This window comes from Ovis canadensis, chromosome 3 (genome assembly GCF_042477335.2).
Source record: "Ovis canadensis isolate MfBH-ARS-UI-01 breed Bighorn chromosome 3, ARS-UI_OviCan_v2, whole genome shotgun sequence".
NCBI classification, from domain to species: Eukaryota; Metazoa; Chordata; class Mammalia; order Artiodactyla; family Bovidae; genus Ovis; species Ovis canadensis.
Window position 1 is genome coordinate 146,967,790 of NC_091247.1, and position 15,415 is coordinate 146,983,204.

The 15,415-nt window shown below is 39.9% G+C and overlaps 1 protein-coding gene across 3 annotated transcripts in view; it reads right to left on the reverse strand.

Annotated features, from left to right (window-relative positions):
- The window catches only part of ANO6 (anoctamin 6), a 232,682-nt gene that overhangs the window by 126,584 nt on the left and 90,683 nt on the right, over nt 1–15,415 (reverse strand). For all 3 annotated transcript variants that reach the window (XM_069584509.1, XM_069584508.1, XM_069584511.1), the window contains one exon: nt 5,579–5,658. In XM_069584509.1, coding sequence (XP_069440610.1) covers nt 5,579–5,658 — 80 coding nt within the window. The remainder of the gene's footprint in view (nt 1–5,578; nt 5,659–15,415) is intronic.

Sequence of the window (15,415 nt, forward strand, 5' to 3'; positions counted from 1 at the left end):
AGGATAAGAAGCAGCCTGAAAGTGAAAGTCCTTCAGTTGTGTCTGACTTTTTGTGACCCCATGGACTATACAGCCCATGGAATTCTCCAGGCCAGAATACTGGAGTGGGTGACCTTTCCCTTCTCTGAGGGATCTTGCCAACCCAGGGACTGAACCCAGGTCTCCCACATTGCAGGTATATTCTTTACCAGCTGAGCTGTCAGAGAAGTCCTGCCTCTAAAACATCCAGAGAGTCAGACATAAATCTCAGGTTCTGGAAAATCTTGAACTATTTGAAACTCGAAAACTTGAAAAACTCAAAAAAGCGGCTCTTATTCTCAAGACTTAAATCTTAAAATGTAACTTTTTAGCCCTGTTATTTCTTTCCACGTGCTTCCATACTGACTGCAGCCTGGTTTCTACCCAGCTTGCTGCTGGATAGATCCATGATTGCTAGGTGAGAATTCTTCTCCATACCCTATCCTTCACCCTATGTGTACTCAAGCAATCAGGCCCATGTGAGTTCCTGGGATAGTGCCAACAGAGGCAGGGTTTCTACAAAGAGCCTGGACCACTACCCAAACTTCCGCCTATTAGCTCCCAACCCCCAGATTTTTTCCTACTCCTTGGGGTTTGGAATCAACCTGGGGTCTGCTGGGCAGTCATGCCTGCTGCGTCCCTGCACCGACACGTCATATCACCTTTGCTCTTGACTATATCTGGGATTGGGGACACTAGCGGGAGCCTGGGATGCCCCATGTCTGTGCTGCCATTCCGCAGGGCCATCTTTATCTGCTCCATCACCATGTGAGTGGCTCCCCATCCTCGGTTCTAACCAGACTGCCTAGTGCTGTAGTCTCCACAGTTCCCAGCCTCACTTTGGTTGATCCCCTTCTTCAGAGTCTGATACCTGTTATCTTGCACCCCATCTACTTTCAGGGTCTGAGTCCCAAAATGATAGTCACCAATCAGATGGTCACAGAGCATCCAACCATGCCCCCATTTACTCCATGAGATTCCTCTTGAACTAACTGCTTTGAAAATTCTAATGTGATGAATTTCCGTTTTTTGGCACAGGGAGCAGAAAATGTTAGCAAAGACATCAATGTCAGAGACGAAAACCAGCATGGAGCTTACAGCTCAAATGTACACTGTGCTACATGTCTATTACAGCGCCATGAAAACTGGGGAAAGAACAGAACGGGAAAATGTTTGGGATAAAATATTAAGTTAACAAAGCAGTCATACGGCAGATTTTCATTGTGCTTGCACAAAAAGCCGAACCACAACTGAGGTGGTTTTCCACCACAGTGAGATCACCAAGGGACTCTCGGAAAGGTCAGTCTTTAGCCAAGGCTCTTTCACTTTGACCCTCACCCACACATGCATCTCCCCTCAGAGCGGCTCGATATCCAGTTTCAACATGTTCCCAGCTCCTCACAAGTTTGGGGTGGCAACAACTCATGCGCCAGTGTTCCCATCTCCACTTACCCCTTAACATGTCAGCATGGTTCGGCTAACCTCACCCACTTCAACCTGCAGAGTGGAGTGGGAGGTAGGGACGAGCAACACGAGATCACGAGATAACACGTGATCACGAGATCAAGGCCCTACAAGGTGGCTGCTGTCTGCAGGCACAGGAGGGGTTTAGGAGAGCATTTCTGACCCACGATTTACATAGACAATACAATGGTACTTTGTTTGACTAGTCGCAGTACAGACACCTGGGCTGGGAAGGAAACCTTTAATGTACTTATCGTGCCCCAAGGAGCACTGTTTTTAGGACTTGTTCAAATGAAAGAAAGACAACAGCTGAAGCAAACAAAGTAATAACGATAAGAATTCTGTGCTCCCCCCTTGGTCAAACGATATAAACACACTCCATTGTATAAAAACACTGGGCGCTGGGAGCCTTCTGAAATCTGAACTATTTGAGGATAAGGCCTGAGTAAACACTGTCTAAGACTTGCTTTATTTCAGTTCAACTCAGCAAACTGCGGCTGGACCTTCCAAAATGCCACCCAAAGAACAGAATAAGGGTTCTTCAGCTCCTTTTATTCTGCTCTGTCTTTTCTGCTTTCAGTTTTGCTTTGTCTTTAGGCTCATTTTGCTCCCAGGTTTGCACTGTTCTCACTGGCGTAATTTAAGATTTGGGTTTGGGTCAACTTACCTGACTCTGTCCTGGCGTGTGCCCAATCCGCCTCCCTATCCAACGGGAGCCACCCATTCTTACTGATGCTGTAACTTTCTGTCTACAAAACAGGTTTCCCTTAAATATCACACCAGGTTCCCCTGAGAACCCTATTCTCAAGATGACTTCCACACCTCCTGTTTGTTTACCATGGAGACTGCAGTTTGGGGAATGGATGTTCACGGTGGAACTGGGAGAACATGGGCTAGACTGATGCTGAGGAGAAAACACAAACAGCTATACACATGCTAAGACGCAGCAGACAATGAGTATCAGACATGCGAAAGGCTATCAGCTCAGTTCAGTTCAGTTGCTCAGTCGTATTGGACTCTTTGTGACCCCATGGACTGCAGCACGCCAGGCCTCCCTGTCCATCACCAACTCCTGGAGCTTATTCAAACTCATGTCCATCGAGTCGGTGATGCCATCCAACCATCTCATCCTCTGTCGTCCCCTCCTCCTCTCGCCCCCTCCTCCTCTCGCCCCCTCCTCCTCTCGCCCCCTCCTCCTCTCGCCTTCAATCTTTCCCAGCATCAGGGTCTTTGCAAGTTAGTTCTTCACATTAGGTGGCCAAATTATTGGAGTTTCAGCTTCGGCATCAGTCCTTCCAATGAATATTCAGGACTGATCTCCTTTAGAATGGACTGGTTGGATCTCCTTGCAGTCCAAAGGACTCTCAAGAGTCTTCTCCAACACCACAGTTCAAAAGCATCAATTCTTTGGTGCTCAGCTTTCTTTATAGTCCAGTTCTCACACATCCATACATGACTACTGGAAAACCATAGCTTTGACTAGACAGACCTTTGTTGGCAAAGTGATGTCTCTGCTTTTTAATATGCTATCTAGGTTGGTCATAACTTTTCTTTCAAGCAGTAAGCATCTTTTAATCCCATGGCTGCAGTCACCATCTGCAGTGATTTTAAAGCCCAAGAAAATAAAGTCTGTCACTGTTTCCACTGTTTTCCCATCTATTTCCCATGAAGTGATGGGACCGGATGCCATGATCTTCGTTTTCTAAATGTTGAGCTTTAAGCCCATTTTTTCACTCTCCTCTTTCACTTTCATCAAGAGGTTTTTTAGTTCTTCTTCAATTTCTGCCATAAGTGTGATGTCATCTGCATATCTAAGGTTATTGATATTTCTTTCAGCAATCTTGATTCCAGCTTGTGCTTCATCCAGTCCAGCGTTTCTCATGATGTACTCTGCATATAAGTTAAATAAGCAGGGTGACAATATACAGCCTTGACGAACTCCTTTTCCGATTTGGAACCAGTCTGTTGTTCCATGTCCAATTCTAACTTGCTTCCTGACCTGCATGCAGATTTCTCAAGAGGCAGGTCAAGTGGTCTGATATTCCCTCTCTTGAAGAATTTTCTACCGTTTGCTGTGATCCACACAGTCAAAGGCTTTGGCATAGTCAATAAAACAGAAGTACATGTGAAAGTCTATAAAATGCAAGAAAATCACAGATTCCTCCCTGAATACAATATGAACACACAATTAGAGAAAAATACTAGCCAGGACATAGAGATCTGATATCAGCCACTCAAATAAGGAAATTGTTGATTAACAATTTCAGCACCATCATGTGGTCTACAGAAATGACTCTACATATTCTTTAAGGCATGACAGTGGAAAACTGTATGTGTTTACCAGGCATTGTCCACACCAATCCCTCGTGTGAAAATAAAACAGATTTCAGTATGTAATAATGATGTTTGAAATTGGCATGCCTCAGCAGTGTCTTTGCTACAGTCTACTGGGAATTACACTGGTAATCTTCCACTTCAATGCTAACCCACCACTTTTCCCTTATCAAAGGGTGAAGACTGGTGAGACTAGCCTAGAATGACCAGGGGTGCAACTCGAGGATCATAGGCTATGCTTCCTTTTGGGGATCCTTGTCTTAACAATGAGTCTTAGAAAACCCATGCTGAAAAGAGATTTTTAGGTTGTCTCCATATTTTTGTTTTCCACTGTCATGCCTTAAAGAATATGTAGAGTCATTACTGCACACAGCTCTTTTTAGAGCTGCACACATGTTGCTTAAAGATTATCAGTAAAAAGCAGTTAAGAAAATAACAAAACAGAAAAAGACCAGCTTCATGAGGCTGTGCCAGTATCATACTCAAACATGAAAAGAAAAATCTGTGTCAATTCTCCTTTGGGGCTGTAATAGCAGAAATCGGAAAAACCAAAAACTGCTCTGCTACTTTAAGATGTGGGAATATTGGTGAGTAGTCACAATTTTGCCTCACTGAAAATCTCACTGAATATAATAGGGAAGTCATTGAATACTATGTCTTTCTATTATATCCAAGTGATTTTCACAGTAGGCAATCTGCGAGTACACCACAGGAGTCCCACACTTTAAAATAAAATGGCACCATGAATAGAGTCTCATATGCGATCCTTTTTCAGTCCAGAGCCCTGCCTGGTTGCCTTACTCTTGGCTGAATGGCAGGGGCGATTCTTAAAGAATCAATGAGAAGAAGGAAACCACATCATGAGGTGGGGTGGGGTTTTTTTTGTTTTGTTTTTTGTTTTGTCACTATCAATAATAACTGTGCTCTGCCAATTACTGGAGAGGTGATTATATATCGTATTTTGAAAATAAATTTGAAAAACAGATTTTTTCCATTGCTAATGTGGTGGACAAGCCATTTGCAGCAGGGGGCAAAAAGTAAATCTAGGTGCATCCCGGCATGCTCTCCTCACACATCTGGTGCAATAACATGGTACATGAGTCAGAGAAACACTTCTTCTCATCCCCCTCTTCAAAGAGCCCAACATAAAATCAGTCAGCAAGGACATTCTGCACCAGGCATCCTATGTGCTTAATTTTCTTTAAACAAGGCATTAATACAATCACAGTAGTATCTAATAAGATTTTTAATTCCTTGAGGGTAGGAACCATGGCTGATTTTTAATGAGTCTAATTTAGTGAGAGCATTTAGTCCCCTTCTTAGCAGAAATAACCGATAGAATAGCCCTACAAGCCGTACCCATACAGGCTGTGTGACTGAAAACTCCAGAATGAAACATGAAGCGGACTGGTCAATGTCCTGGATGTGCTCAGTAAAGACTGGTTTCCAGGGTTACTGACAGCAGAAAGCGTAGTAAGGGTGCCAATGAATAAAGGGGGAGTTTTAGAAACATGATGCCATTTTACTGCAGAGTTCTCATTCGTCATTATAAGCAGCATGAAGAGCGAGCTTACAGTGCACGATGCCAAGACACTACCTCCGGAACCTGCTCCCCAGAGGACCAGAGCTTGGCACACACATTCCTACCAGCCAGACCTGTGCCAGACCTAGAGCCCCTGAAAGCAGGAACTCAGTTTAAAACAAACCAACCCTCTTTCTCTAGGTAACTGATACAAATTTAAGATAGAGTAGTAGTACTCACAAACTCCGGGGTTCGGAAGTCCTGCTGACTTTCCAATGATCCAAAACCAGAGACAATTGTCTGTTCAAGGTTTTCCAAGGCTGAAAAGAAACAAACGGAAAAATAAATGAGCATGAACTTTCACTGACTTACATACATTTTTTTTTTTTTCGCTTTTAAGTCAGCAGCATCAGATTAATTACCGTGCCTGTGGCACACTTACAAACTGACATTATTTAATCCTTTCAGGTACCAGGACACTCAAAATCTTCAGCAGCTGTTTCATCTATTGGACAATGCCATGTTTATAGGATATTAGGTCTTAAAATGCTCTGGGCTAGATCTACCATGGAAAATCATTTAGCTTCTACATGTAAGGACACAGCAACTAAATGTTATACAATTCTAGCTCAGGAACACTTTAGCCTACTGATGTCCTTTTTCCCTCTACTATGTCTCAGGAAACTGATGTGAAATCATTTTAGGGTAGTAATTTCAAAATCTGCTGAAAAGCACTATCTAATAGAAATACACTGGGAGCCAAACAAAATGTTCTAGTAGCTACATTAAGAAAAATAAATAGGTAAAATTATTTTTAGCAATAAGATTTATTTAACCTGATATACTTAGATTATCATTTCAATGTGTATATTCAATATAAAAATTATTAGTTAAATATTTTACATTTGTGGGTATTAGTCTTATACTCACAACATCTCAGTGTGAACTAGCCACATTTCAAAACCTCAATAACTTCATGGGACCAGTGGTTACTACATTGGACAGTACAGTGTTAGAGAGATAAAGAAGCCAAATTCAGAGAGTGGGTCATTTTGCAAGACACTAGTCTCCTCTTGTAAACAAGTTCCCGATATGAATAAAAGGGACTGTTCCAGATTAAGCCACATTAAGAGAACAAAACAATCATCTGAAGAGTGTGGTTCTGGGCTGGATCCTGCTTTAAACAATCCAGATATGAAAGATTTCCAAACAAAATCAGGAAAATTTGATTATTGATTAAGCATTGGATTATATTAATATCAATAAGTGTGATATTGCAATTTTGGCCATATAGGAAAATGTTCTTAGTTAAATAAACTAACATAAATGATCTTAAATATTATTAAGTATTTAAATAATCTCATGTATCAACAGATCCAGCCTCTTCAACAAATCAATGACATGAAATATGCTGAGTATTAAGAGATCTGAAGAACCCTAAGGAGCTTCACACAGTGTCCCGTGACCACCTAGAGGGGTAGGATGAGCTGGGAGCTGAGACAGGGACATATGAATACCTATGGCTGATTCACGTTGATGTATGGCAAAAACCAATACAATATTGTGAAGCAATTATCCTTCAATTAAAAATAAATAAATAAATAAAGAGCCCTAAGGAACAGAACTCCAGTGTGTGTTTTTTCCCATACCACCAAACAATTAATTCAGTTCTGACACGATCTACCTGAACGTAGCATCAGACTGCACAGCATATGTACGGCCTCAAGACTGCCCCCATTGCAAATGCCAACTGGAAGTCCAGGTTGCCACCTGTGCTTCTGACTAACCAGCTATATAAATCAGAGGTTCCCACCACCCTCTCCTTAGGTTCAACTAATTTGTTAAGAGTGGCTCACAAAATTCAGAGACACATTTACTCACACTTACCAGTGTGTTACAAAGGATGTTATAAAGGCCAGAGATGCACAGCCAGATGCAGAGGTACAGGGGAAGGGGGTGTGGGGACAGGGGCAGAGCTTCCACACCTTTCCAGGTGCACCGCTCTCCCCGCATCTCCACGTGTTCCCCAACCTGAAGCTCTCCAAATCTGGTCCTTTGGGGTTTTTATATGTGTACACATGAAGTCACTCAGTTGTTTTTGACTCCGCGAACCTGCGGACTATACAGTCCATGGAATTCTCCAGTCCAGAATACTGGAGTGGGTAACCTTTCCCTTCTCCAGGCGATCTTCCCAACACAGGGATCGAACCTTCCCCTACACTGCAGGCAGATTCTTTACCATCTGAGCAACAAGGCAAGCCCAATGGAGGCTTCATTACAGAAGCATGACTGATTGATGATCAGTGGCCATTGGCAACTGATTCAACTTGTCCTCTCCCCTACCCAGGGGCCAGGGAGGTGGAACTGAAAATTTCTATTGTCAAATCACTTTGTGGGTTCCCCAGGTAGCCAGCACCCCCCTCCTTTGGTTACCTAGGGGCTATCAGAGCATCTTATTAACATAATAAAAGGCATCTTTATCCCTCTCATCACTTAGGAAATTCCGAGTGTTTTTTAAAAAGGAGCTCCATGAGAATTCCCCAGAGTCTAGTGGCTTGAGTTCCAGGCTCTCACTGCTTCCATCCCTGGTCAGGGAACTAAAATCCTACAAGCCACAAGGTACGGTCAAAAATAAATAAATGTAAATAAATAAATAAGTCACCCTTGGGACTTCCCTGGTGGTCCAGTGGTTAAGACTCTGTGCTTCTAATGCAGGGGATGAGGGTTCAATCCCTGATTAGGGAAATAAGATCCCACATGCTGCACAGCATGACCAAAAAATTAAAAATTAAAAAAAAAAAAATGAGCTCTGTGCCAAGAACCAAGGAATAGTAAATATACACTTATTACAAATCACAATATCTCAACAACCACTAGCTACATGTGGTACTCAACTGGATCCTAACTTCAAGAAACTAGCTGTAAAGGTTTTTGTTTATCAAAACTAGGGAGACTGAGCATGGAATAAGCATTAAGTTATGTTAAATTACTTTTAATGTTATGAAATGCAGTGACTTTTAATTGCATATTAATTTTTTAAAAATCCATTAGAGGATTTTGTGAACAAAATGCTAGGTTCCTATAGAACCAGAATAATTCCCTTCAATGGCCCAAAGGACAGCTGGGTATGTATAGGTGAAGGTCACTAAGAGACTTCTAAGTGACTGTTTAACAAAACCAAACTATTAGTCAACAATTCAGCTACTTAGCTTTGGCACTTCACCACCCCAATATTGGGATTAGATCCTAGGTTCACTCAGAATCTTGCCCACTATAATCCTATGAATTGTAATCCTATGGATTGCAAGAAAATGCCAGTAGAAAAGGACACAAATGATTCTAATGCTTCTGAAAAACTGAGTTCATCACAGTGAACCAAAGCAGAAACAAGAAACAGATGAGGGGAGCCAAGCAAGGCTTACAGAGCTGAGACCTGAGCCAAAAGTAAGGTGCTCCTGAGAACTCTGGTGGACGACAGAAAGCACCACACAGTCTGTTACACTCAGGTGCCGGGCTCCAGCCCTGGTGGATCCAGGGTGATTCAAAGGTGAGATGGAGTAGGCGAGGAAAAAACTTATTTATTTATTAATATAAGATTAGATTAGGAAGAAACAGTGTAGTAGTAAAATTAAGTGGAGAAAAGAGGCTGAATAACTTGGTCTATGTGGAAAGCCAATAAAGTTCTAGACAAGGAGCTTGCACCATCTATGATAGGCCAAAAGCGTCTGTTTGAATATCGGAGAGTGCCCCGCCTTGGGCTCTCTCTCTTACGGATCTTAGAAGCCCTTAGAAGCCGGGACAAGTAAGTAGACACAGCGAGCCTCCACGCCCCAGATGGGAATTCAGCCTGAAATGAGAGTAAAGAGGAGACACGGGGGAAACCGGTCCTTCCAATGACTGGTCCCACCTCCATTGTCCTTCAAGGCCTTTTATACTTTTGATTACACATAGAGATCAGTGAGTAATACAAAGTTATGCAGCGTTAGCAACCCAGACTCTTATCAAAACCAGGCTTTTCTCTCTTAGGTGATTTACATCATCTTCCGGCCAAAAGGACCAATTAACATTTTACAGCCTTTTTTCTGATAAGGGTTTGTCAACTGTAAGACTTATTTGTGGTGTTCTTCCCAAAGTCTGGTGCCACTCTCAGAAAGCACTAAATAAAGTTACATTCTTACATAGCAAAGATACAGCAATTTATAACAAGTAAAAGGAGTACAGTGATTATAATAAAATAAAAGTAATTAACTCAAAAGTCTAGTGTTGTTAACATCAAAATATTATATATCCTTTTCCATATCCCATTTACATTGATTAACATCCTCCCAGGTGCCTATAAGATAAACAATATGGAGGCCTGGCAGCAATCATTGAGTCAACAGTGAAATCTTTGTCACCAATATGATTTTTGGCTCTTCAGAAAAGGCTCTGTATCTTTAAGATGTTTTTAAGCTTTGTTCCTCTGAAGGATGGGAGGCTGCAAGCAATTCACAAGCTGTAAGAAGTCCGGGGGAACCTGTTAGGCAAGCTAGAGAGTTATCAGAGGGGGTTTTAAGCCAAGACATTCTTTTGCAGGAGACTGAAGCCCTGAATTGACTTTTTCCAGAGAGTGTCAGAAAAGTAGGATACAATAAGGCAGGCATATTCTTGGGGGGTACATGCTCAGGAAATATCAGGGGGAGGCCTGATTTACCTTGCCCATCAAGGCCTCTGCCGCATGACCTTGTCACAGGTGGGATTCCTCACACTGGCTCCCGGCACTCAGGGAACTGGAATAAACTGGTTATTTCAACATCAGACCAAGAGTTGTCCAACATAATTACATGCTTGCAGATCACCTTTAAAAGTTGTCAAAATATATGTTTAGACTAGTGGCTATGAGGATGGGTTATCAACTGGTGTTTTGTAGTTTGGTTTAGAGGAAAAAGAAAAGATCTAACCTTTTCACAGAAGTAAGATAGATATTGAATAAATTATACCTGTGGTATTTATGATTCATCTTTTTTTTCTGTCAGAACTACCAAGTCAATGAAACATAATACTGCAGGTATTTTTTTAAATGATTACCATCAATCTGAAGGGATGACTTGATTTTGCATCTTATCTGTATTCTTTTATAAATAGATGCTCAGTTTATCCATTATGTACCTGGGGTCAGCAGATGGGACAGAGCTGCTATCAGTGATTTTTTCTTTTAAATGAAAGGATAAGCTTAAGAAAGTACACATTTTGCCTATACACAGAGAAGAAAGCAGATGTATTACCCAGATGCTCTATCAAATTAAAGGCATCTATGCAGCTTGACAGTATTTGAGAGAGAAAATATAGAACTATTTATAGTTTCAGTTACTCTGCTGGTAATGGAAACTAATAGATTCACTAGTTAATGTCAATGCAAAGGAGAAACTGTAAATTTAAGTGAATAAAACAGAAATGGCTTTATTGAAACATCATCTAGGTAGAACAAAGCTGCAGCTGTTGCTCTCATGACCTAATGTAGTACTGAGAAGCAAATGATTTATGATGCTAATATGATAATTATACTTCCCTACTAAGGGGCCCTGGTTACTCTGACATTCTCATTTCTGGTAATCTAACACAGTTGAAAAACTTCATTTCTCAGCAAAAATAAAATAGTCAAAATCAAGGTGACACTTTGAGGGCTTTTTATCAAAATAGGTGCAGAATCAGAGGGAAAAAATTCTAAAAAGGCAAAAATGTTCATTTTGTTTTCTTCTTGATATAAGTCATTTTAAAATGTAATATTTGGGAATGCATTTTTAGCATTGCCATAATGCTTCACTTTGTACTACAGAAGTACCTCCTTGAATGGCGTCATGATTAGCTTATTTAGTTCTGGCACTTGGAATATAAAAAGCATGTGGGACTTCTATGTTATCTGTTCATCAGAGCTGCTGAGAAAACTGGTTATTCTATGAAAAGTCTTTGCCTTGACATGTCAATAACATTTTGTATGGATGTGAAATTAAAGTTCAATTGGAAATCAGGTTCAACAAACATTCATTGCCCAGTTTATACATATTTTGCACAGTCATTGTCTTCTTAGGCCCTGGGGATACCAAGAAGAACCAAAGTTGCCTCTTCTTGAGTAAAGGAATTTGAAGCATGATAAATGCTATTTTTAGGATAATTAGTTAAGTGCTAGGCTAGACAGACTAATGGAGTATTGTAGGACTACCAAAGAAAACACAGTATACACAGATATCAACTGATTTATTACTAGAAAAACTCAAATAATTGAGGATTTGATCAAAAGAAATCCAGTATTTAGTTTTCCTAACTTTATGAATCACATAACAGTTAGTTTAAAATTAAAACAAACAAACAAACAAACAAAAAAGTTTTAAAACTTTATCAATGCAGTTACTACAGAAAGATTAAAGGAATAAAGTCATTGGTGGTAATAGTTGTGACATTCATGAAGGGCCCAATAGAAATGTGTAGAAGTCCACTCACAATAATGGGTTAACAAGAAAACAGTAGAAACCTCAGCAGAAAGTTGCAGTTCACCTGATTACTTGTCCATCAATCAGAAATGGAAATCATTCCAATTGCAAAATGAAGAGAAAACTTCTACAGCAAAGATGAGTAAGATTTACTTAAAATGTGTAATAAAAAGATCCATTATCTACATTTTATAACTTTGATAATCTATCATCCATCAGAAAACACAAAATGACCTCACGACCCAGGGTGCCTGCTAAGCAGTGTCCCCACAATAAAAGTAATCAGAATTAGGCATACACAAAGCATCAGTACAGCAGGCCATTGGGTTCAAATGACATGTTCTTTACGGTGACTGGTTGTGACCGAAATCATCAGAGGAATAGCAAGTATATGAGAGACTGCAGAGAAAAACAGACCATGGCCAGGTGCAAAGGGCATGAATTAAAGGAGACTGACTGGGTTGATCTGCAATTTAGCTGCATGATCTTGGGCAATGACTTATTCTCAGTTTATCTGAAACTAGTGATAAAATTACTTCCCCTGGTTATCTCACAGGTTGCGCAAGGAACACGAATGACAACTCAAAAGCATGTTGTAAAAAAATAAAACATTATCTAAACATAAATTATGTTTTTGTACACAGAACCTAATCATATCATGTTATGATATGATTATATCATATAAAATCATTATATCATATATAATATACATCTTTATATCATGATATAAAGAAATGTAAACAGAAACTTCCTGGGTGTATTATAAAATGTCTGGCACTTCTAAAGGTTTGATCTTACTTCATCTTCTTTTTATCCTTGCTTTCACAGATGATGAAAAACTGCAGGTTATTAGTTGCCTGAAATCAACCACTAGAAGTGATATAACAAGAACCTAATTCCAAAACTGTACATCTTTTTTAATATACTAATGTCCCCTAAACTGCTCTAAATAATTCCAAGAAGCCCTCTAATGCTAAATATTAGTTGATAAGAAATTAAATTAGCACTGTGAGTATAAGTCAGAAAAGTTTCTTGAAAAGCAAATAATGAAAAAAATGCAGTGAAATTTATTGATATAGCATTCACAATTAGAAAAATTAATAGAAAAGCTCCACAAAATAAACAAATACAATATCCTGACAAGTAATTAAAGATATTCATGTGCCAAGGATGGAGCTAAGCGACATGAGTACAAATATCAGGATGAAGATGGCATAGAAACTGTCCTCAGGAATCCCATGATTTAGTGAATGTACAATTAAAGAAATGTTAAAAGAATGGCCCATATTACCTTAGGATATGAAGATACATTCACATATTCAGATTGGGCAGGATGTCTAGTGATCTACTAGGTAGTCCGATACCTGAAACTCTCTTTGCCCACTGGACTACAAGTCTATGAAAACTGGATATCACACTGGTATTTAATATGTGACCTGAATACCAACACCCAACAGCCACTATTTTTAAAGCAACCACACACTTGGATTGGACCACCATTTCCTGTCACTCCATAATATCCAGATATAATGCAGGCTTGCCCAGTCTCCATCCCCACACCACCTAAGGCTAAGCCTACACCCTACGTCTATCATCCTATGGTATCATACTTGGTCTCCAGGTTCCAGCGTCTCTTCCTCTGGCCTCAGTTTTACAGGATCTACTGAATTTTGATGACAGGTAAGCGAAAATCTCTTTTCCCTATTTCCAGAGGCTGTAAATTTACAGATTATAGGCCTCAAAATATTAACTGCAATTCTAAAATGGGGCCAAAGAGTCATTATCAATGAAAAGAAAGTTAATAATGAAATATAAAACACAAAGACAGGAGAATTTCTTTCCAGGCTAAGATGGCTGTGTTCTACTACCCAGGGCAATGGGCTTGATTCATAAAACCTCTATGCAGTATAACCCTGTGGCTTCAGGCACATCCATGAACCCATCAACCTTAAGTCTCAGTTTCCTCACCATTAAAATGTAGATTATAATACCTACAGGCTTCTCTGGTGGCTCAGATAGTTAAGAATCTGTGTGCAATGCAGGAGACCCAGGTTCCATCCCTGTGTTGTGAAGACCCCTGGAGAACAGAATGGCTACCTACTCTAGTATTCCTCCCTGGAGAACTCCATGGACAGAGGATCCTAGCAGGCTGCAGTTCATGGGGTCGCAAATAGTTGGACATCACTAAGTGACTAACATTTTCACTTTCTATAATACCTACATCAGAAAGTGAAAAATAAACTAACTGATACATATATAAAAGTGACTTGAAGACTGTTAAATATTAATACTACATAACTACTTTTTTTAAACTTCATTCTTTAATAAATTTTGTCATCCTTTACCGTGTTAGGCATCCATTTTTCCTTTTGACTTTTTAGGTTGATTATCCCTACCAATCATTCTCTTTTTTAACATAATAAAAGAAGTTTAAACATAGAAAAAGATAACACTAATTCAGCAAATATTTTTGAATGACCTCAACATCTTAAAGACTGTTGGTTATTGCTTTCAATGAAAAGAAATGTTAATCAGGAAATGTTTCCCCACTTTCCTGAATCTGGATGGATCAGTCTCTTACCACAGCTTTTACAAGCATATAAACTCAATGACAATACTATTTAAATGAAAAAAAAAACCTGTGGCATTCTCCTCTAATCATTCCTGGAATGCAAATTCCAAATCGAATTTCATGGATTCACTTAAGAGTTCTGTTTTGCCCATCCTCAGAAAGATAAAAGTGTGCACCCCCACCTCTCAGATAATTCTGGAAGTGAAAAAAAATAGCTAAAGTGAGAAGAAGGCAACAAACAAAAAAACCACTCATGGATATGTCAAATTTGTTAGGGCAAGAACTTTCTCTTTTTTTCTGGAGTTTTTTTGGAGTCATGACTGGGACCTAGTACTATTAATACCTACCCATCAAGTAATTTAGAAAATTAAGAAATACACTCCCTACATTATGGTAAAAACTGCCTTGTTTCAGAGTTCCCCATGTTGTATCTGCCTTCTTGATTAATGTATAATCATCAATTCAACCACCCAAACTAGAGTTGAGCTGTTTTTTACTTTTCTTTTCCCCATTTTTGATATTTAATCAGTCATCAAGTTTTATCCTTTTTATATTCAACCTTATCTTAAGTACATTTGGTCTAGAATGCCTTCCTCTCAACTCCATTTTACCCTTTGTTTAAATTTTTATTTCAATGTCACCATTGATGTTAAGGTTAAATTAGTTGTCTCAACCTCATGGTCTTACAGCACTTTGCAGGTCTCAGTTCAGTTCAGTCACTCAGTCGTGTCTGACTCTTTGCAACCCCATGGACTCCAGCATGTCAGGCTTCGATGTCCATCATCATATTCCAGAGCTTGCTCAAACTCATGTCCATCAAGTCGCCGAGGCCATCCAACCATCTCATCCTCTGTCATTCCCTCCTCCTCCCACCTTCAATCTTTCCCAGCATCAGGGTCTTTGCAAATGAGTCAGCTCTTCACATCAGGTGGCCAAAGTATTGGAGTTTCAGCTTCAGCATCAGTCCTTCCAAAGAATATTCAGGACTGATTTCCTTTAGGATGGACTGGCTGGATATTCTTGCAGTCCAAGGGACTC